This window comes from Sminthopsis crassicaudata, chromosome 1, assembly GCF_048593235.1.
Source record: "Sminthopsis crassicaudata isolate SCR6 chromosome 1, ASM4859323v1, whole genome shotgun sequence".
NCBI lineage: Eukaryota > Metazoa > Chordata > Mammalia > Dasyuromorphia > Dasyuridae > Sminthopsis > Sminthopsis crassicaudata.
Genome location: NC_133617.1, coordinates 616,961,509 through 616,978,031, shown reverse-complemented (window position 1 = coordinate 616,978,031; position 16,523 = coordinate 616,961,509). Strand labels below are relative to the sequence as shown.

At 33.8% G+C, this 16,523-nt stretch overlaps 1 protein-coding gene across 2 annotated transcripts in view; it reads left to right on the top strand.

The window, feature by feature from the left end:
- The window catches only part of CCDC152 (coiled-coil domain containing 152), a 56,514-nt gene that overhangs the window by 34,968 nt on the left and 5,023 nt on the right, over positions 1 to 16,523 (top strand). For both annotated transcript variants that reach the window (XM_074300973.1, XM_074300890.1), the window contains exons 5-7: positions 4,306 to 4,370; positions 13,347 to 13,449; positions 15,908 to 16,035. In XM_074300973.1, coding sequence (XP_074157074.1) covers positions 4,306 to 4,370; positions 13,347 to 13,449; positions 15,908 to 16,035 — 296 coding nt within the window. The remainder of the gene's footprint in view (positions 1 to 4,305; positions 4,371 to 13,346; positions 13,450 to 15,907; positions 16,036 to 16,523) is intronic.

Below are 16,523 nucleotides of genomic sequence, written 5' to 3'. Positions count from 1 at the left end.
GTCATTTTTCCATATCATTTTTATCTTTTCCGATCACAAGTTGCCTTATTTGATTAAGAAATCACATGATATCCATAATTGTGAAAGATATCTGTTTTGATTTTTTTTTGGCATTTTTATGATATAAATTAAGTTCTATACAACAAAAAAGCATCATGTTCCCAGCTTAATCTCTTTTTTTGGACCATTCTTACTCATCTAAGGACTTGAGTTCCTCAAAAACTTCACACTAGATTTGGTCATTATTTAACATACTTCCCCACTTTCAATCTGTGAAGGCTAGGCTCTCGACCATTATCCATTTATTTGAGTAATAACTACTAAACTGCTTTGAAGTTGGGGTTCACCAGTTTGTTTCATTTTTGGTTTTTAGACCCCATGTTTCTTCTGTCATCCCCTATAGATTTCATAGAGAAGCAACTCCAAACTCAGGAGGCAAGGTAGACAAAGGGGAAATAGCCAATGGCTGCACAATCCTGAGAGTATGTACAATGTGCTCTGTTTGCAGTCAATTCATGTGAAGGTTTAGTGAGCTTGCTTTCAAGCTTTGGCATGAAAGGCCTTTTCCCCAATTTAGAGTACTTGTAGGCATTCTCTGTTTCCTATTGGCTTACTTGCATAGTGAACAAAAGTCTTGTAAATTGGCTTCTATGTCAAAAGTGAAAGGCGTTCAAAAGGCCTGAACATTCAACATAAGCTCTTTGTCCCCAGGTAGTTTTTGAGTGGGGATGGAAAAGTGCTGTAAAACTTCCAGGTAGGAAGAATAGCAATTGCTGTGGCTACCCTCCCTTCTTACTTGGATCACTGTGTGACCATGAATGCATGCCCACTTCTGTTTCTTCTGTCCCTGCTCTGTCCATTCTCTCCTGATATGTATTGGATGAGAATTGAGAACAGAACAGATTAGAAATTTGTGAACTTCAGAAAGTAAGAAGAGTCTCCAGAGGCCTGACAGTGTCCATAGCAGTTTGCTATAGTTTCAATAGCTGGCCAGGTGAGCATCCTGTTTGATCTACTCATCAGTAAATCAATCCAGGAGCATCCACTTAGTTTCCAGTTCTTTGCCACTACAAAAAGGGCTGCTACAAACATTTTTACACATTTTGCATTTTTGCAGGTTCTTTTCCCTTTTTATAATCTCTTTGAGATACAGACCCAGTAGAGACACTGCTGGATCAAAGGGTATGCTCCCAAGTTCACTTCTGAGGATGATCAAGCCAATGGATGAATTGGAAGCAAAGGAGACCTTTTTGTGGTGGCAAGGAACTGGAAACTGACTGGATGCCCATCAATTGAGGAATGGCTGAATAAGTTATGGTATATAAATGTAATGGAATATTATTATTCTATAAGAAATGACAAGCAAGCTTATTTCAGAGAGGCCTGGAGAGACTTATGTGAATTGATGCTAAGTGAAATCAGCAGAACCAAGAGAACATTGTACATGGCAACAAGATTATATGAAGACCAATTGTAATGAACTTGGCTCTTTTCAACAATAAGATGAATCAAGGCAATTCCAATAGACTTGTGATAAAAAAAAAACCATCTGCATCCAGAGAGAGAACTATGAGACTGAATGTGAATAGTATTTATCTTTGTTGTTGTTTGTTTGCTTGGGGTTTTTTTCTTTCTCATTTTTTCCTCTTTTGATATGATTTTTCTTGCACAGCATGATGAATATGGAAATATGTTTAACCTATATTGAGTGGTTTGCTGTATAAGGGAGGAGAGAGGGAAGAAAGAAAAAAAAATTGGAACACAAGGTTTTGCAAAAGTCAATGTTGAAAACTATCTTTGCATGTTTTTAGAAAAATAAAAAGCTATTTTTTAAAAAAGAAATTAATTTGGTAAGGGAACATTTGTACAAGATTTAGTTTGAACCCATTCTCTCCAGTAACTGAAGTAGTAGAAGAGAGTTTGTTTCAGTTTGCCTTTTGTAAGTACTCAGAGACAGCTATTCTGTGTTCACAAGTCTTTCTTCCCTAAATTAAACACCTCTAATTCCTTCTATCCATATTTTGTTGACATAATCTTTAGTTGTCTCACTATTCTGGTTACCCTTTTCTAGATTCACTATGGTTTATCAGAGGTCTTTCTAAAATGTTGAGGATTCTATATTTATCCTTATTAAATTTAATCAAACACAACTCTAAGATTTTCTGTTCTGTCATATGAGGGCTCATCTGACTCTCATTCTCCCTCCTGTCAATGCTGTCAATTCTGTAAAAAGCCAACTAAGCAGTCCTGGCCTTAGTCAGTTCTGTTTTTGTAAAAATGACACAGTGGATAGAGAGCTGTCCTGATTTCATATGTGATCTCAGACATTCATTAGCTATGTAGCCCTGGGCAAGTCACTTAACCCTGTTTGCCTCAGTTTCCTCAACTGTAAAATGAGCTGGAGAATGAAAAGACAAACCAGTCCAGGATCTCTGCCAAGAAAACTACAAATGAAGTCACGAAGAATTGGACTCAACTAAAATAAATGAACAACAGGCAGACTCAGAGAGAGGAAGAAATTGTTGCCCTCATCAAAATTATTGGCAGCAAGTAGAATCCTTTCTAAAAAAAAAATCATTAATTTTTATTTGGCCAAATAAAACTTGATTTAATCCCCTAACAATTTATTTATTAATATTTTATTTTGTGAAATCAGCCCCCATAGATGTATTTCCCTGCCTTTTTGAATGTGCTAATGACCTATATCATACTGCTTTGTTGATTCTTAACGGTATCATTTATTCCTACCTTTTTGAGCAATTAAGCATGATGACATACTGATTAATCTAATTCTGTTTTTTTTTATGCTCTTTTGTGAATTAATAATGTGCACTTAAAACATTGTGTTTTCCATATTGAGAGGGAGCTTGGTGTTGTAGAAAGAGCACTGGAGTCAGGAGACACCTGGTTTAGGATTCCAGCTCTGACACTAAATAGTTGGGTCAAGTTGAACAAGCCACTTATTCTCTCTGACTCTGATTTGTCCTCTTAAAATTCTCATGGGTTTTATTTCCACCCAACTAATAGACAAAGATGACAAAAGATAAGGTAATGAATGTTGGTAGTAGAATGCTTATTTAATTGGTTGACAGATGAGTGGATGGTTAGTGTAAAGAAGTATTAATCTCTACTTAGCCTTGTTTATATGATACAATTTTTATTCATTTTGCAATATTCACCTATTTAATATTCTCTTACCATATATTATTAAAGATATTAGAAATGTATTCTATATTTTTTTGTCTCACAAGACAAGAAAATCAGAATGAAATTTTCCTTAAGTTGGATTTTGGAAGAAAGTTGTTACTGTTTTTTTAAATCTACCTCAAATTTAAAGGGTACAGAAAATTTTTCTATTGAATTCATGTGCAATTTGACATATGGTCAGGTGACATATTTTCTAGCACTGCTAAAAAGTGAAACATACATCAAAAGAGCAGGAAAAAAAAATCAGATAACCCATCTCTAGTTTTCTACTATCCTGATCACCAGGCCCTGATGCCTTTCTTGACTAGACTCTGTACCTCATACCTGCCTCCATACCTATTCTCAGACACTCCAAAACCCAGACACCTACTCTGGCTCAACTCTTGGTTCCAATCTTGGTCCTAGATTCATTTTCTATACCTAGACATGTTTCTTTTCTGCCCTACTACATATGCCCAAGCCTAAAAATATGGAGGTCAAGTAAATAGCAATTTGAGAAGATTTATCCAACAAAAATTAAGCATTAAGATACCCATTACAATCTTCATATCTTTAAAATTATTTTCTTTGATAGATAGGTCTTATTAGTCATATATAAATATAAATATTATAGTGATAATGATAGTTTACATGTGTGAATATTATTTTATATTGTAAATTTTGATTTACAAATATCAAATAATTGTGATACTTGATGTTTTACAAAGCACTGTATACATATTTATTTACACATATATAAATACATCTATGCATGAATATATATATATATTTATATATATATATATATATTTATATATATATATATATATATATATATATATATATACTAGGCATATATATTCATTTGCTATAATTCTGAGAGGTAGATAGTGTGACTATTATAACACAAATTTGGCAGATGAGAAAAGGGGAACTCAGAGAGTCATGCCTAGTCATTAAAATAGCAGAGTCAAAAAATTTAGTATTTTGATTTTTTTTTTCACATTATGTAGAAAATCATGAAATAATTGTGACTTAAGACCTAATGACACCGAGAGAAAACATTTAGTTGGAAAAGTAGTTCAGTGTATAAATATGTATTTTAATGTTTTTATACAGATGAAAATGAACAGCTAAAGAAAAATAATGATATCCTGAAGGAGAAGTTAAAATCTCATGAGCAGGTGAGGCTTGATGTAATAAAGTCAATCCTATACCAAGACCTTAAATTGGGGGGGGGGGGAAAGAAAGAAAGAAAAAGAAAAGAAAAGATTGATTATATTTCTAAAAACTTTATTTTTGTTTCAATGTTTCAATATATTTCATCATTATTTCATTAAGGGTAGCACTTCATTGATGAAGACAGCAACCCCATGGCTCAGATGACCTTTATAAATTGCTATAGCCAAAAATGTTTTACCTGGTTACCAACCTTTAAATGATATGCATTTTCTATCTCAGCTGGGCTAGTCTCTAAGCCCACATTCAAAGCCTTTGCAATTTGTATTTTATTGGACACAGCCTTCAAAAATTCATTTATGGCATTTTGAGTAACTGAAGTGGGGCTTTAATGAAGGCTCTATTTGCAAAATACAATGAAAAGAAATTATTGAAATCCTATTTTTCTAAAGTAGAATTTAATTTATAAGGAGGAAAAATAACCAATGTGGAACCCAAACAGAATATAGATAATACCAATCAGTATTATGCCAGTGAATTTCTTTTCCTGTATTAGTAAACAATGGGCACAGATTCTATTTTTTCTAACACCTTTACTTCTTTTACTGAAGTTTTTGATTGTCTCTACCAAAATTCTACTAAATGAATATTTATGTTTTTAAGTCATAAAATAGACATAACTTCCCCCTTCTTTTCTCCCTCTTTTTCTCTTTCTCCTTTTTTCCCTTTCTCCTTTTCTCTTTCCCTCTTTTCCCCTTGTCTCTCTCTCTTCCTTCCTCTCTCCCCATTTTCTTTCTTTCTGAATCTCTCTCGTCCCCTTTTCTTTTTCTCTGAATTTCTCTCTCTCTCTCTCTCTCTCTCTCTCTCTCTCTCTCTCTCTCTCTCTCTCTCTCTCTCTCTCACACACACACACACACACACACACACACACACACACACACACACACACATTTTCTTTTTTCTCTCCTTTTTCTCACCTTTTTCTCACACATTTTCTTTCAGACCAGTGATTTTATTGTCAGAGATAGTTTGAGAAACCTGAGTACTAAGTGTCTGCCTAGGGACATAGTGTTTATCTGTAGTAGACAAGATGTATTCACACCTGCAGTCTTCCTGATGATGAGGGTTCTTTCTATCTGCTTCTTCTCACTGCCTCTCTAAATGTGTTTATTGCATACATATGGCGATGTGTTTCTCATTTTCAGTTAACCATTGTAGTTTCAGTCTATTAAGTGGAATACAATTGAACTGCTTCCAAAAGATCCCTTAAGTCTTCTGCCAATTTTTCCTTCTGTTAAAGGTTAAAACCTCAGATCCATATCCAGACATGACCCCTACCTGCAGCTCTTAAGCCTGGACAAAGTAGAAAGTAGACTAGTATCCAGTCAGCTGATGCTGGAACTACAGGGAAGAAATGCTCACGTGGCCGCTAGATGGCATAGTGGATAGAGCACTAGCACTGAAATCAGGAGGACCCGGACATTTTACTACTTCCTAGTGTGTGACTCGAGGCAAGTCACTTAACCCCAATTGCCTTGCCCAAAAAAAAAAAAAAAAAAAAAAAAAAAATGGCCAACACACACTCTGGGAAGCAAAATGACTAGAGTTTTTGTAGGAGTCATGCTACCAACAGAATTAACCACACCTGGTAGAGCCCTCTCTGGCTTCACCACAAATGACAGGTCAACCCTGAGTTTAGGACTCTGCATTCAGGAGACAGAGAAGCCAAGGCATAATCTAATTCAGTGTCACTAAAAGACTAAGACAAAAAAGCGGAAACTCTTCTTAGCCCCTATGTCTAGGACAAAGTACTAGTTTGCCCATACCACCCAAGAATAAAAGAGAGAGAAGTCTGATGAATAAACAGCAGAAAGAAATAATAAATAGGCAGATTTCAGAAAAATCAGGAAAAACTTTTATGAACTGATGCAAAGTTAAATGAGCAGACTAGGAAAACATTGTACCCAGTATAAGCAACATTATGTGATGATCAACTATGAATGGCTCAGCTCTTTTCAGCAACCAAAATAAGACAAAAGACATACAAAGGAAAATGCTGTTCACATCCAGATAAAGAGAACTGAATGCAGATTAAGACCTATTTTTTTTTATTAAGACCTATTTTTTCCACATAATTCTTCTTCATGGGGTTTTTTCCCCTTTTGAGCTGTGTTTTCATTTCACAAATGTGACTAATATGGAAATGTTTTGCATGATGGCACAAATATAATCTATAATCAAATTGTCTACCATTTGGAGAAGAGAAGGGAGAGAGGAAGGAAAAATTTAAACTCTAAATCTTGTAAAACTGAGTACTAAAAATTGTTTTTGTTTGTAAATGGGGAAAAATAAAATTTTAATTTAAATGAAGTGAGAAAGGGCAGAGTAGTTTAGAGAGCAATGAGAAATGAAACAAATTCCAATCAGATTAGACTACAAAGGAGAGAGTGAAATATTGAAAACCTATGATTAGGGACAGGAAAAAATGAAGGAAAAGCAGATTGCTTTGATTATAGATCATTAGAGTTCAGCAAATTCCTCTTTCATAATTTTCTCCTTTTGTAAATAAGAAGACAAGGGCAAAGAGAAAAAAAAAAAGTACAAGTGGTTAAGATGAATGGAGATACATAATCACCAATAATAGGATGTGAGTGGAAGGTATTCTCCAAAAGAAAATAAAAGCAGGTAGCATAAAGGATTAAAAAGCAGAATCCAACCTGAAACATTAATATTCACATAGAATTAAAATGAAGGTCTGAAGCAAATCTTTTTGTGATTCAGGAGAACTCAAAGTAGCAGTAATGATTTCAATAAAAAAATGACAATAAAAATAGATGTTATTAAAAAAAAAAGATAACCAAAGAAACTACTATATGATTAAAGGCATCCTCTCTAATTAGTCAGTATCAATAAATAACATATATTCAGTGAATGGCATAGCATCTAAACACAATTTTAAAATTATTTGAATTGTAGGAAGAACTAAGCAGTGAAAGCAAAGTAATAAGGAACATCACAATATACCTGTCAAATCTAGACAAATCTGACAAAAAGATAAACAATACAGAAATTAAGAACCTCAATAGAACTTATTTTAAAAACTGGATATGAAAAATTTCTGGTGATTATTAAACATGAATAGAAAAAATTTTGTTACTTCCCATTCAAAAATGGCAACTTTACAAAAATTGATCATGTTTTTAGGCAGAAGAATTTCACAAATAGATGCAGGAAAAAACTATTAAGCATATACCTTATTGACCATAATGAAATGAAATTTATATTCAAAAATGAGCCTTTGAAGAAAGCATTTTAAATTAGTTGAATTAACTAACCACAGTTAACAAAAAAAAAAAAAAAAAAAAAGATTGTTAATTTTAAAAATTAATTTTTAAAAATAATTTATTCAAAACTAAACAATTTAATTCTAAAGAATTGATCTATAGATACTTAATAGGAACAAAATAACATTTCATCAAAAAATAACAATGAAGCAATATACCAAAACTTTTGTAATGCCGCTAATTAAGTCCTTGGGGGACATTCATATCTCTAAATACATTTATCAACAACAAAAGAAAGAAAGCACAAATCAATGAACAGGGTTGCAAATGTTAAAAGTACAAACTAGAAAAACAAACAATTAAAAATTCCAACTAAATATCAAAATAGAAAGTCTGAAAATCAAAGAAGAGATTTTTTTAAATTAAAGGAAAAAAATCAATTGGCAAATAATACTGAAGTTTAAAAAAAAACTAATTCAATAAACAATTAGCAAGTCTGATTTTAAAGAGGAAATCAAATTTTTGCATACAACATTATGAAGAATTTATAGAAGATGAAATAAATGAAAGTATTCAGGAACTATTTTGCCCAATTATATTCCAACAAAACTGATGATTGGAATGGGTAAAAATATTTGACAATTTAAAATATCAGATTAACAGAACAGAATCAAAATACATAATTCAGTATCATAAAAAAATAAATTGAGCAAGCCATAAATGTTCCCAAAGAAACTTGAAAACCAGATAATTTTACAAATAAATTCTATCAAACTTTCAAAGAATAATTAATTCCAATATTATATAAACCATTTGCAAAAATAGAAAAAGGAAGGATTCTTCCAAACTCAGATACAAATGTTATTGATACCTAACCCATGAAGAGACAAAGCCAAGAAAAAAACTTTAGGCCAATGTTTCTAGTGAACATCATATAAATATTTTTTTAAATAGCAAAAAACTTTGGCATTTAAAAATATTAGAAATTATGACCAGGTTGGGTTTACATGAGGAATACAAAGTTAATTCAATAAATATTATAATAGGGCTCCTTGTCATATGACCTAACAAGAATCATCATTGCACATTTCTCCTCCCCTCTCCCTCTCATTATATAAGGGAAATAGAAATGTGATAGACCATATTAGCAACAAAAATAACACAAGCTACCTGATTTCAAAAGATACTAGAAAAGCTATTGATAAAATCCATCACCTATTTCTGTTAAAAAACAAAACAAAACACTAGAAACATCAGAATAAATGAATCCCTTTTTAAAATGGTAAGTACTACCTATCTAAAACCAAGAGCTAATATTATATGTAATGGAGAAAGGAGATCTATTATCATCAATATTATTTAATATTGTTATGATGATGGTAGTAGTGGTAGTGGTATAATGGTGGTGATATACATAGTAGTAGTAAAAAATATTTATATAGTGCTTTAATATTTGCAAAACACTTTATATGTAAATATATATTATATATATATGTGTGTGTGTGTTTATACATATTATCTCATTTGATTTGATCTCCAGTAATACACCAAAAAGAAATTGAATTTCACAGGGGAAAAAAGAGGAAACAAAACTGTTATTTGTTGTAGATGATACAATGATCTATCTGGAGAATTCAAAAGAATCAATCAAAAAGTAATTGAAACATTAACTTTAACAAAGTTGCAGAATAGAAATCTACATAAATCATCAGCATTTCTGTATATTATCTACAAAACCCAGTAAGAAGAAAGAGAAAATCCATTTAAAGTAGCTACAGAACATAAAATAAAAATAAAGAAAAAAATTTAAAATGCATATTAAAAAACATTCATTATACAATAAAGACAAACCTACATAAGTACAGAAATGATCATTATTTGCTGGTTGGCTATGGCAATATGATAAAAATGACAATATTATTTAAATTAATTTATTTTAAATAATTTTTTTTGGTAAATTTCCAATGTCATACCAACCAAACTAACAAATGTTTACTTTATAGAGGGAGAAATAAGTAGTAATAATGAAATTAATCTAGAGAAATAAATGATCAAAGCTTCTGAAAGAAATAATGAAAAACCGGAAGAAAACTTAGTGGTACCATATCTCATATTATGCTACAAGCAGTTATCACCAAAATGATTTGATAATGGTTAAGAAATGAAGCTTTATCAGTGGAACAAATTAGATACACAACATACATAAGCAAATGGACACATTCAATTTGTGTTTGATATTTTCAGATAGGGGGTAAGAACTAATTCTTTGATTTAAAAAAAAAAGAGTGGAAAAATTGTAAAGCAGTCTGGCAGAAAATGGATGTAGATCAACAGCTTATTCACTTATTCTGAATTACAAAATAAGCTCTAAATGTATAGATAGGGAAAGAGTTCATTACCAAACTAGGAACAGAGAGGAATACAAAAGATAAAAGGAACAATTTTGATTATATAAAATTAAAAAGTTTTGCACAAGCAAAACTAACACAACTAAAATTAGAAAGGAAAGATAACTGGTAGGGAAATCATTGCCATAACATTGTCATTTCCAAAATATATAAAGAATTGATTCAAATTTTGTATGAGCAAGATCCATTCCCTAATTGACAAAAGATCATTGAACAAGGAAGAAATCTAAGCTATCAATAGCCTTATTAAAAAATGCAAATTGAAACTATCATTTCTTGCAAGTATAATACTCTACCAAAAAATCCAAAAGACCCAAGTAAAAAAAAAAAAAAAACTAAAATAATAATAATTTCAACAGTTATAGTTTGTAAAAAATAATAAATTAGATTTCTATATATTACCAATAAAACACAGAAGACAGGATGAAAAGAGAAATTTCATTCAATATAACTACAGAATAAATAAAATGTTTGAGAATCTACCCACAAAATAATGACAAAACACTCTTTTTGGAAATAGAGACTTTATAAGTCTACAAATATTATTTGTTCTTAGGTAGGATGTAGCCATGTAATAAAAATGACCATATTACCTAAATTAATTCATCTATTCAGGGTCATGTCAATCCTGTCTCCTAAATGATTGTTTTATAGATCTAGAAAAAATAATGAAATTCATATGGAGGAAAAAAAGATCAAGAATCTCAAAACCAATAATGGGAGGGAAGGGGTGGAATGAAATTGAAGGGAACCCAGCAGTACCAGTTCTCAAACTAGTCTACATAGCTATAATCATCAAAGCTATTTGCTACTACTTTAAAAATAAGTTGGTCAGTGAAGCAGAGTGGATAATCAGCATAAAGAAAACAATTGATCATAGTGGCTAATATTTGATAAATGCAAAGACCCCAACTTCTATAGTAAAGACTCACTATTTGAAAAAAAAAAAAAAAAAAAACTGCTGGAGAAACCAGCAAGCAGTCTGGAAAAGGCTAGGTATAAGACCAACATTCACACCATATACCTAAAAATAAGCTTTGAATTGATACATGACTTAGATTTTAAAAGTCACATTTGGTAATAATTAAAAATAGAAAAGTAGGGGCAGCTAGGTGGCGCAGTGGATAGAGCACTAGCCTTGAATTCAGGAGGACCGAGTTCAAATATGGTCTCAGACACAACACTTCCTAGCTGTGTGACCCTGGGCAAGTCACTTAATCCCAGCATGGGGGGAGAGGGGGAATAGAAAAGTAAACCTTTCAAACAAACTAGATAATGAAGAATTAGGAACTACTCATGTTTAATGAATCTGAGAACATGAATAACCTGGGAAAGAGCTCCCTGTTTGCCAAGAACCACTCAGAAAACCAGAAAGCAGTTTGGTAGAAATTAGGTTTAGGTCAACATCTTAAACCACACAACACAACAAATGTAACACAGATAGAGGATATTAAAAAGTTATAGCATAAGAAAAGCTGGAAGAGAATCAATCGGGTACTTTTCACAGTTAGGATTTTAGTGGACAACAGACTATGTAAGCCAGTTGTATGGCATGTCCCTCTAAACTCCATTATTAATGAAAGTATAGTGTCTGGAATTGGGAATAAGATAGTTGCCATCATACTCTGTTCTGGTCAAATTGCTACTAAAGTAGAGGTCAGTGAAGCAGAGTGGATAATCAGCATATGACCAAATCATAGTGGCTAAGAGGTCCCAATTTAAAGAAGATATTAACAGAAGAAGGTGGAAAGGATGGTGCAGAGGTCAGCATCGAAACTATTTCATATGAGGAATAACTTGACAAACTGGGACTATTAACCTAAAGAAGAAAAAACTTGAAAGGATAAGGACAAGTGGTAGGAAGAGTTGTTTTCAAAAAGGACTCTGCTCAGAATCAGTTCTGAAAGTTGGGCTCATGCTCACGTTAGGAAGAGCTCAATGCTAGTGTGTTGGTACCCTCTGGTGGCCAAAAGACATGACTAACAACTTTTAATATTTAAATTTAAAATTGAATTTTTAAATTGCAAGAGATGTTCTCAAAGCAGATTATTAAAACAATATTTATATAGTGGCAATTAATATCTGATAATTAACTCTTTCTAGAAAAACAATTTCAAGCCTTGAAGCTTTATATTGTCAATATAAGAAAGGAGGAATGAGATTCTATTCCCTTGATTGATATAGTCAACAGAATGGATATAATCAAAGAGTAGATAACAGAGATAAGGAATATTAACATGTTAACAAGGTGCTAATACTTAGTGATCCCTTTTTGAAATGTGAATATTTTTTCCTACAAATGATGGAAAGCTTTTTCGGGGCTTTAAATAACTAAACCCTGGACAAGTATGGGGTGTTCAGGAGAGCAATTTAAAGAAGAGACCCCTTGCAGGAGGTCATCATGCATCTATCAATAACTTGTCCAGAGAGAAACAATCCATCAAAAATTTGTTCATTGAAGAGAGCTCAAAACACAAATGAAAGACTAGGCTGTAGGAACCCAGATGAATAATTTACCCAGAAGGGTTGCAGCAGCCAAGAAAAAATGCTTGAAGAGCCTGGGGAAAAAAGAGAAAACCTTCAGGCCATAAACTATATTAGATATTGTGAGTTGCCTTTGCTGTATCCTACACATATCCCACATCACCATTTTACTCTTCTGAACTTATCCTTCACATGAATGCTATGTTATTGAGAAGAAATGTGTCCAAGATTTGGGAAAGGAATATTTTATAATTGCTTTTCTTTACTAGGCCATCTCAGTAATCAATTATTTTGATCTAACTATATTTACTGAGTCATGTTTCATTCAACTGAAGATTGAAGATTTGTTGTTGGGTGGTTTCATCCACTGGATACTGGAGTGGTTTGTCATTTTTTTTTTAGCCAAAAGCATAGACTAAGTGATTTACTCACAGAGCTGGAACATTTTTGAGGCTGGATTTAAACTCACATCTTGACTCCAACTCCAGTGCCCCATCCACTGCTCCATCTAGCTGCCTCTAGTCCACACAAAATATTTACTGAATGGAAGCAAAATGTCATTTGAGGGTATCAAAAGAAATAAGAGATGGAGTTCTATGGAATTCATAGAAATATGCTCCCTATAATATAGGTCAACATATCCCAATATGAAGGGAGCTCAAAAGCAAGTTTTAAGATTATCCTCCCACTGGGTGCCCTTGCTTGTTAGTACTGGTTGGAAGGAGCCCTCCTAAGGGAGTGCTACATCAACAATTATAAAGCACATTTAGTACACACATATAAAACTTTTTTTTTTTTTAAACAGGAATATAAGCGTCAGATTGACAGACTTGTAAAGGAAATTCAAACTAAAGAGGAAGAACACAAAATGGAAATAAGAAAAGTTAATCTGGATATGCAAAAAAAAAGTAGGTGACTCAAAATGTTGTTTATATGACTCTTAAATATTCATTATATCACATTAAATAGGTTTCTCATCCCTGAAAATCTAATTTTTGTAACTCTACTGCCTTAATAATTTCACCTTTATGTCTAGATGAAACATTACCATGTTTTAAGGTGCTGTACATTTCAATTTTTAAAAAAACTAATCTTGGGAATTTGTGTTTGACATTTTACCCCCAAACTAATTAATTAATGTTATTAAACAATATATCTTAAAAAAAAAAAAAAAAGCAATATATCTTTTAAAAGTTTGTACTTTGAAATGATGTAGAAGTAACATATTTGAGTATTTTGTATGCCTATCATTTATGATTTAATAAATTTTATTCTCTTTGCAGTAAAGAACCACTTTTGAGTCATGTTCCATTCAATCAGGAGATTGATGATGTGTTGGGTAGTTTCAATCATGTCTGACTCTTCACAACACTGGATATTGGAGTGGTGTGCCATTTTTTTTAGCCAGAGGCAAACAGATTAAGTGATTTATCTACACAGCTAGGCTGGTTTTGAGGTTGGATTTAAACTGGATTTTAAATCTTGACTCCAACCCCAGCGCTCCCTCCACTACTCCACCGCGCTAGTCCATATTAAATATTGAATGGAAGCAAAATTAGTGTATCTAAAGAAATAAGAGATGGCGCTCCATGGAATTCATGGAAATGTGCTCCGTATAATATGGATCAAGATATCCTCCTATGCGTGTAAGTGCATCTGCACTCCCATATATGCATGCATATGTACACAGGGGGTTTTTGGTTGTCATTTATAGCCAATTTAAAGAAAATTCTTTCTATATATCTTTTTTTAAAACATAGTTGCTTATATGCCAACTGGAATAGTAATAGCTTACAATATTTATAATGTTTTACCATTACAAAGGATTTATACATATTATCTAATCTTCACAACAACCCCAAGAGGGAAATTTATCAAATGATTACTATTATTAAATGATTACCATTATCAAATAAGTACCATTACTAAAACCCAAGGAGTTGTTTGTCTGAGATCACACAGATAATGAAACTCCGAGCTTAAGACACAAAGAGCATCAATAAAGCAAGGTGATAAACACCGCTCCCAGGAGCGCGCGAGCTATCAGGGGAAGCGAGGCTAGGCCGTCGTAAGCCGCGGCCCTGAGACGGAGTTTTCAGACTCCAGATTTAGTGCCCTTTCTGCTACATCAGGTTCTGCAAGGGGAGTTGCCTTAAGTGTAAAAAGTTTACAATTAAATCAGTGTAAGATTGCCATGATTACCCTTTTTAGCATCGGCCATTTTTTCAGAGAACTTCAAGGCATTTTACTAAACATAATGAGTTTTATTTAATATCCAGAAAAAATAAAGTCTCAACCATTTTCTTGAGGCGAATGGATCCAAATAGACATTTTCCGTCCCTTTAATGAAATACTATGTAAAAGAAGGAAAATGTGGAGAACACATTTATTTTTTTTCTCTCCTTCATTGGAAGGAAATAGGTTTTGGTTCTTTGGGGATCAAATTTGGAGAATTTATCACCAACTTTCCTTGATTTAGATGATAGAACTGCGGTCCAATCTCAGGAGCCCAACGAGACAGAGAGGGGAGAAGCCGGCAGGGGGCGCGCCTGGCCAGCAGTTCTCACGGGCTCCCGGGCAGAGCGCGGGGCTCCCGCCTCGCACCCCCACGAGTGCGCTGTGCCCCTCGGCCCCGCCCCGCTCCGGGCTTGGAGAGCCTCTTTTCCTCTCCCTGTGGCCTTCTCCCGGAGAGCGGATACTTTTAAAAACCGGGCCCAAGTGGGCCAGAGCCAGTCCCGAGGAACGCGTTGTCCCCTTCAGGGGAGGGTCTCCCTTGCAGTCAGTCTGTGGGTTCATAGAATTCCGGCTTTCTGCGGATCCGTTGTTTGGGTTTTGAATTAGGGTGAGGGGTCCTTGTCCTTAAATCTTTCGGAACCGAGTTGTAATTGCGTCCGGGGCAGGTTTCCCCAAGGAGTCGGTCATTTCTTCACTTAATCGTTTTCACTCCTTTTCTTATCCGGCGGTCCGGTGGTACAGATGCTGGTGCTCTGGGCCCAGACTGGGGAAGACGCGAACTCTCATGCCCTGCCAACCCTTCCAGCAGTGAGACTCCCAAACCAGTCACCGAGGCTGCCTCCCCTGCTGCTTCCGTAAACCCGGGGCAATAACAGCTCCTTTCTTGCCGGGTGGTTACGAGGATCAAATGAATTACTATTTGTAAAGTCTTTTACAAACTATATAAACGAGTGCTATTGTTATTTCTATAGATATTTTAGAGCAAAAATAAGAGAACTGCTTGAGAATCCTGAGTTTAACACATACTGCTTTTTGGGAATAGATTTTTTCTTAAGTGTTTCCTCGGTTATAGGGGCTGATCATTCCTAATTGTATTATTAGAATATTATTTGATGTTTGTGTTTTTATTAGTTGAACTAAATGAAGAAAAACACAAAGAGCTGATGGAGAAAAAGGAAGTGGAGATTTCAGAGCTGACCACGAAGTTAAGAACTCAAGACATGGAGAAGCAGAATGAGATAATCAAACTACAGATAGAGGTAATGGGAAGTCAGAGTGAGTTAAAAGCTCCATTACTACCTAGCTACCTACCAGCTTTGCAGATTATCTTAAACAAACAAGATCAGAACCCAAAAGGAATTTATCTGTTGTAAAGAAGGGGAAAACATTATCCAGAATGCTAGATATCAGGTTTCTGCCACTTCCTGTCCACAGTGACAGCTATCCCTTTGACCCAAAAATTGTGAAAAGGGATTAACAAAAATGTTGAATGAAAAAAAAAAAAAAAAAAAAAAACTTCTGTAGGGCTGTTGAAACAATGGGACAAGTTCATCCAGGCCTTCTCATTTCTTGAAATGGAAACAAACTTAGAGCAGCTCACTAAATACAACCCCTTTTTATAGAAGAGGAAACTGAGGTCTCAAGAGGTTAAGTGATCCACTCCAAGTCCCCTCGCTAATCAATACCCGAGGTGACATTTGAACCCTATTTCTGACTCTGCAACTAGGATCCTATCTTTTTTGTGTTC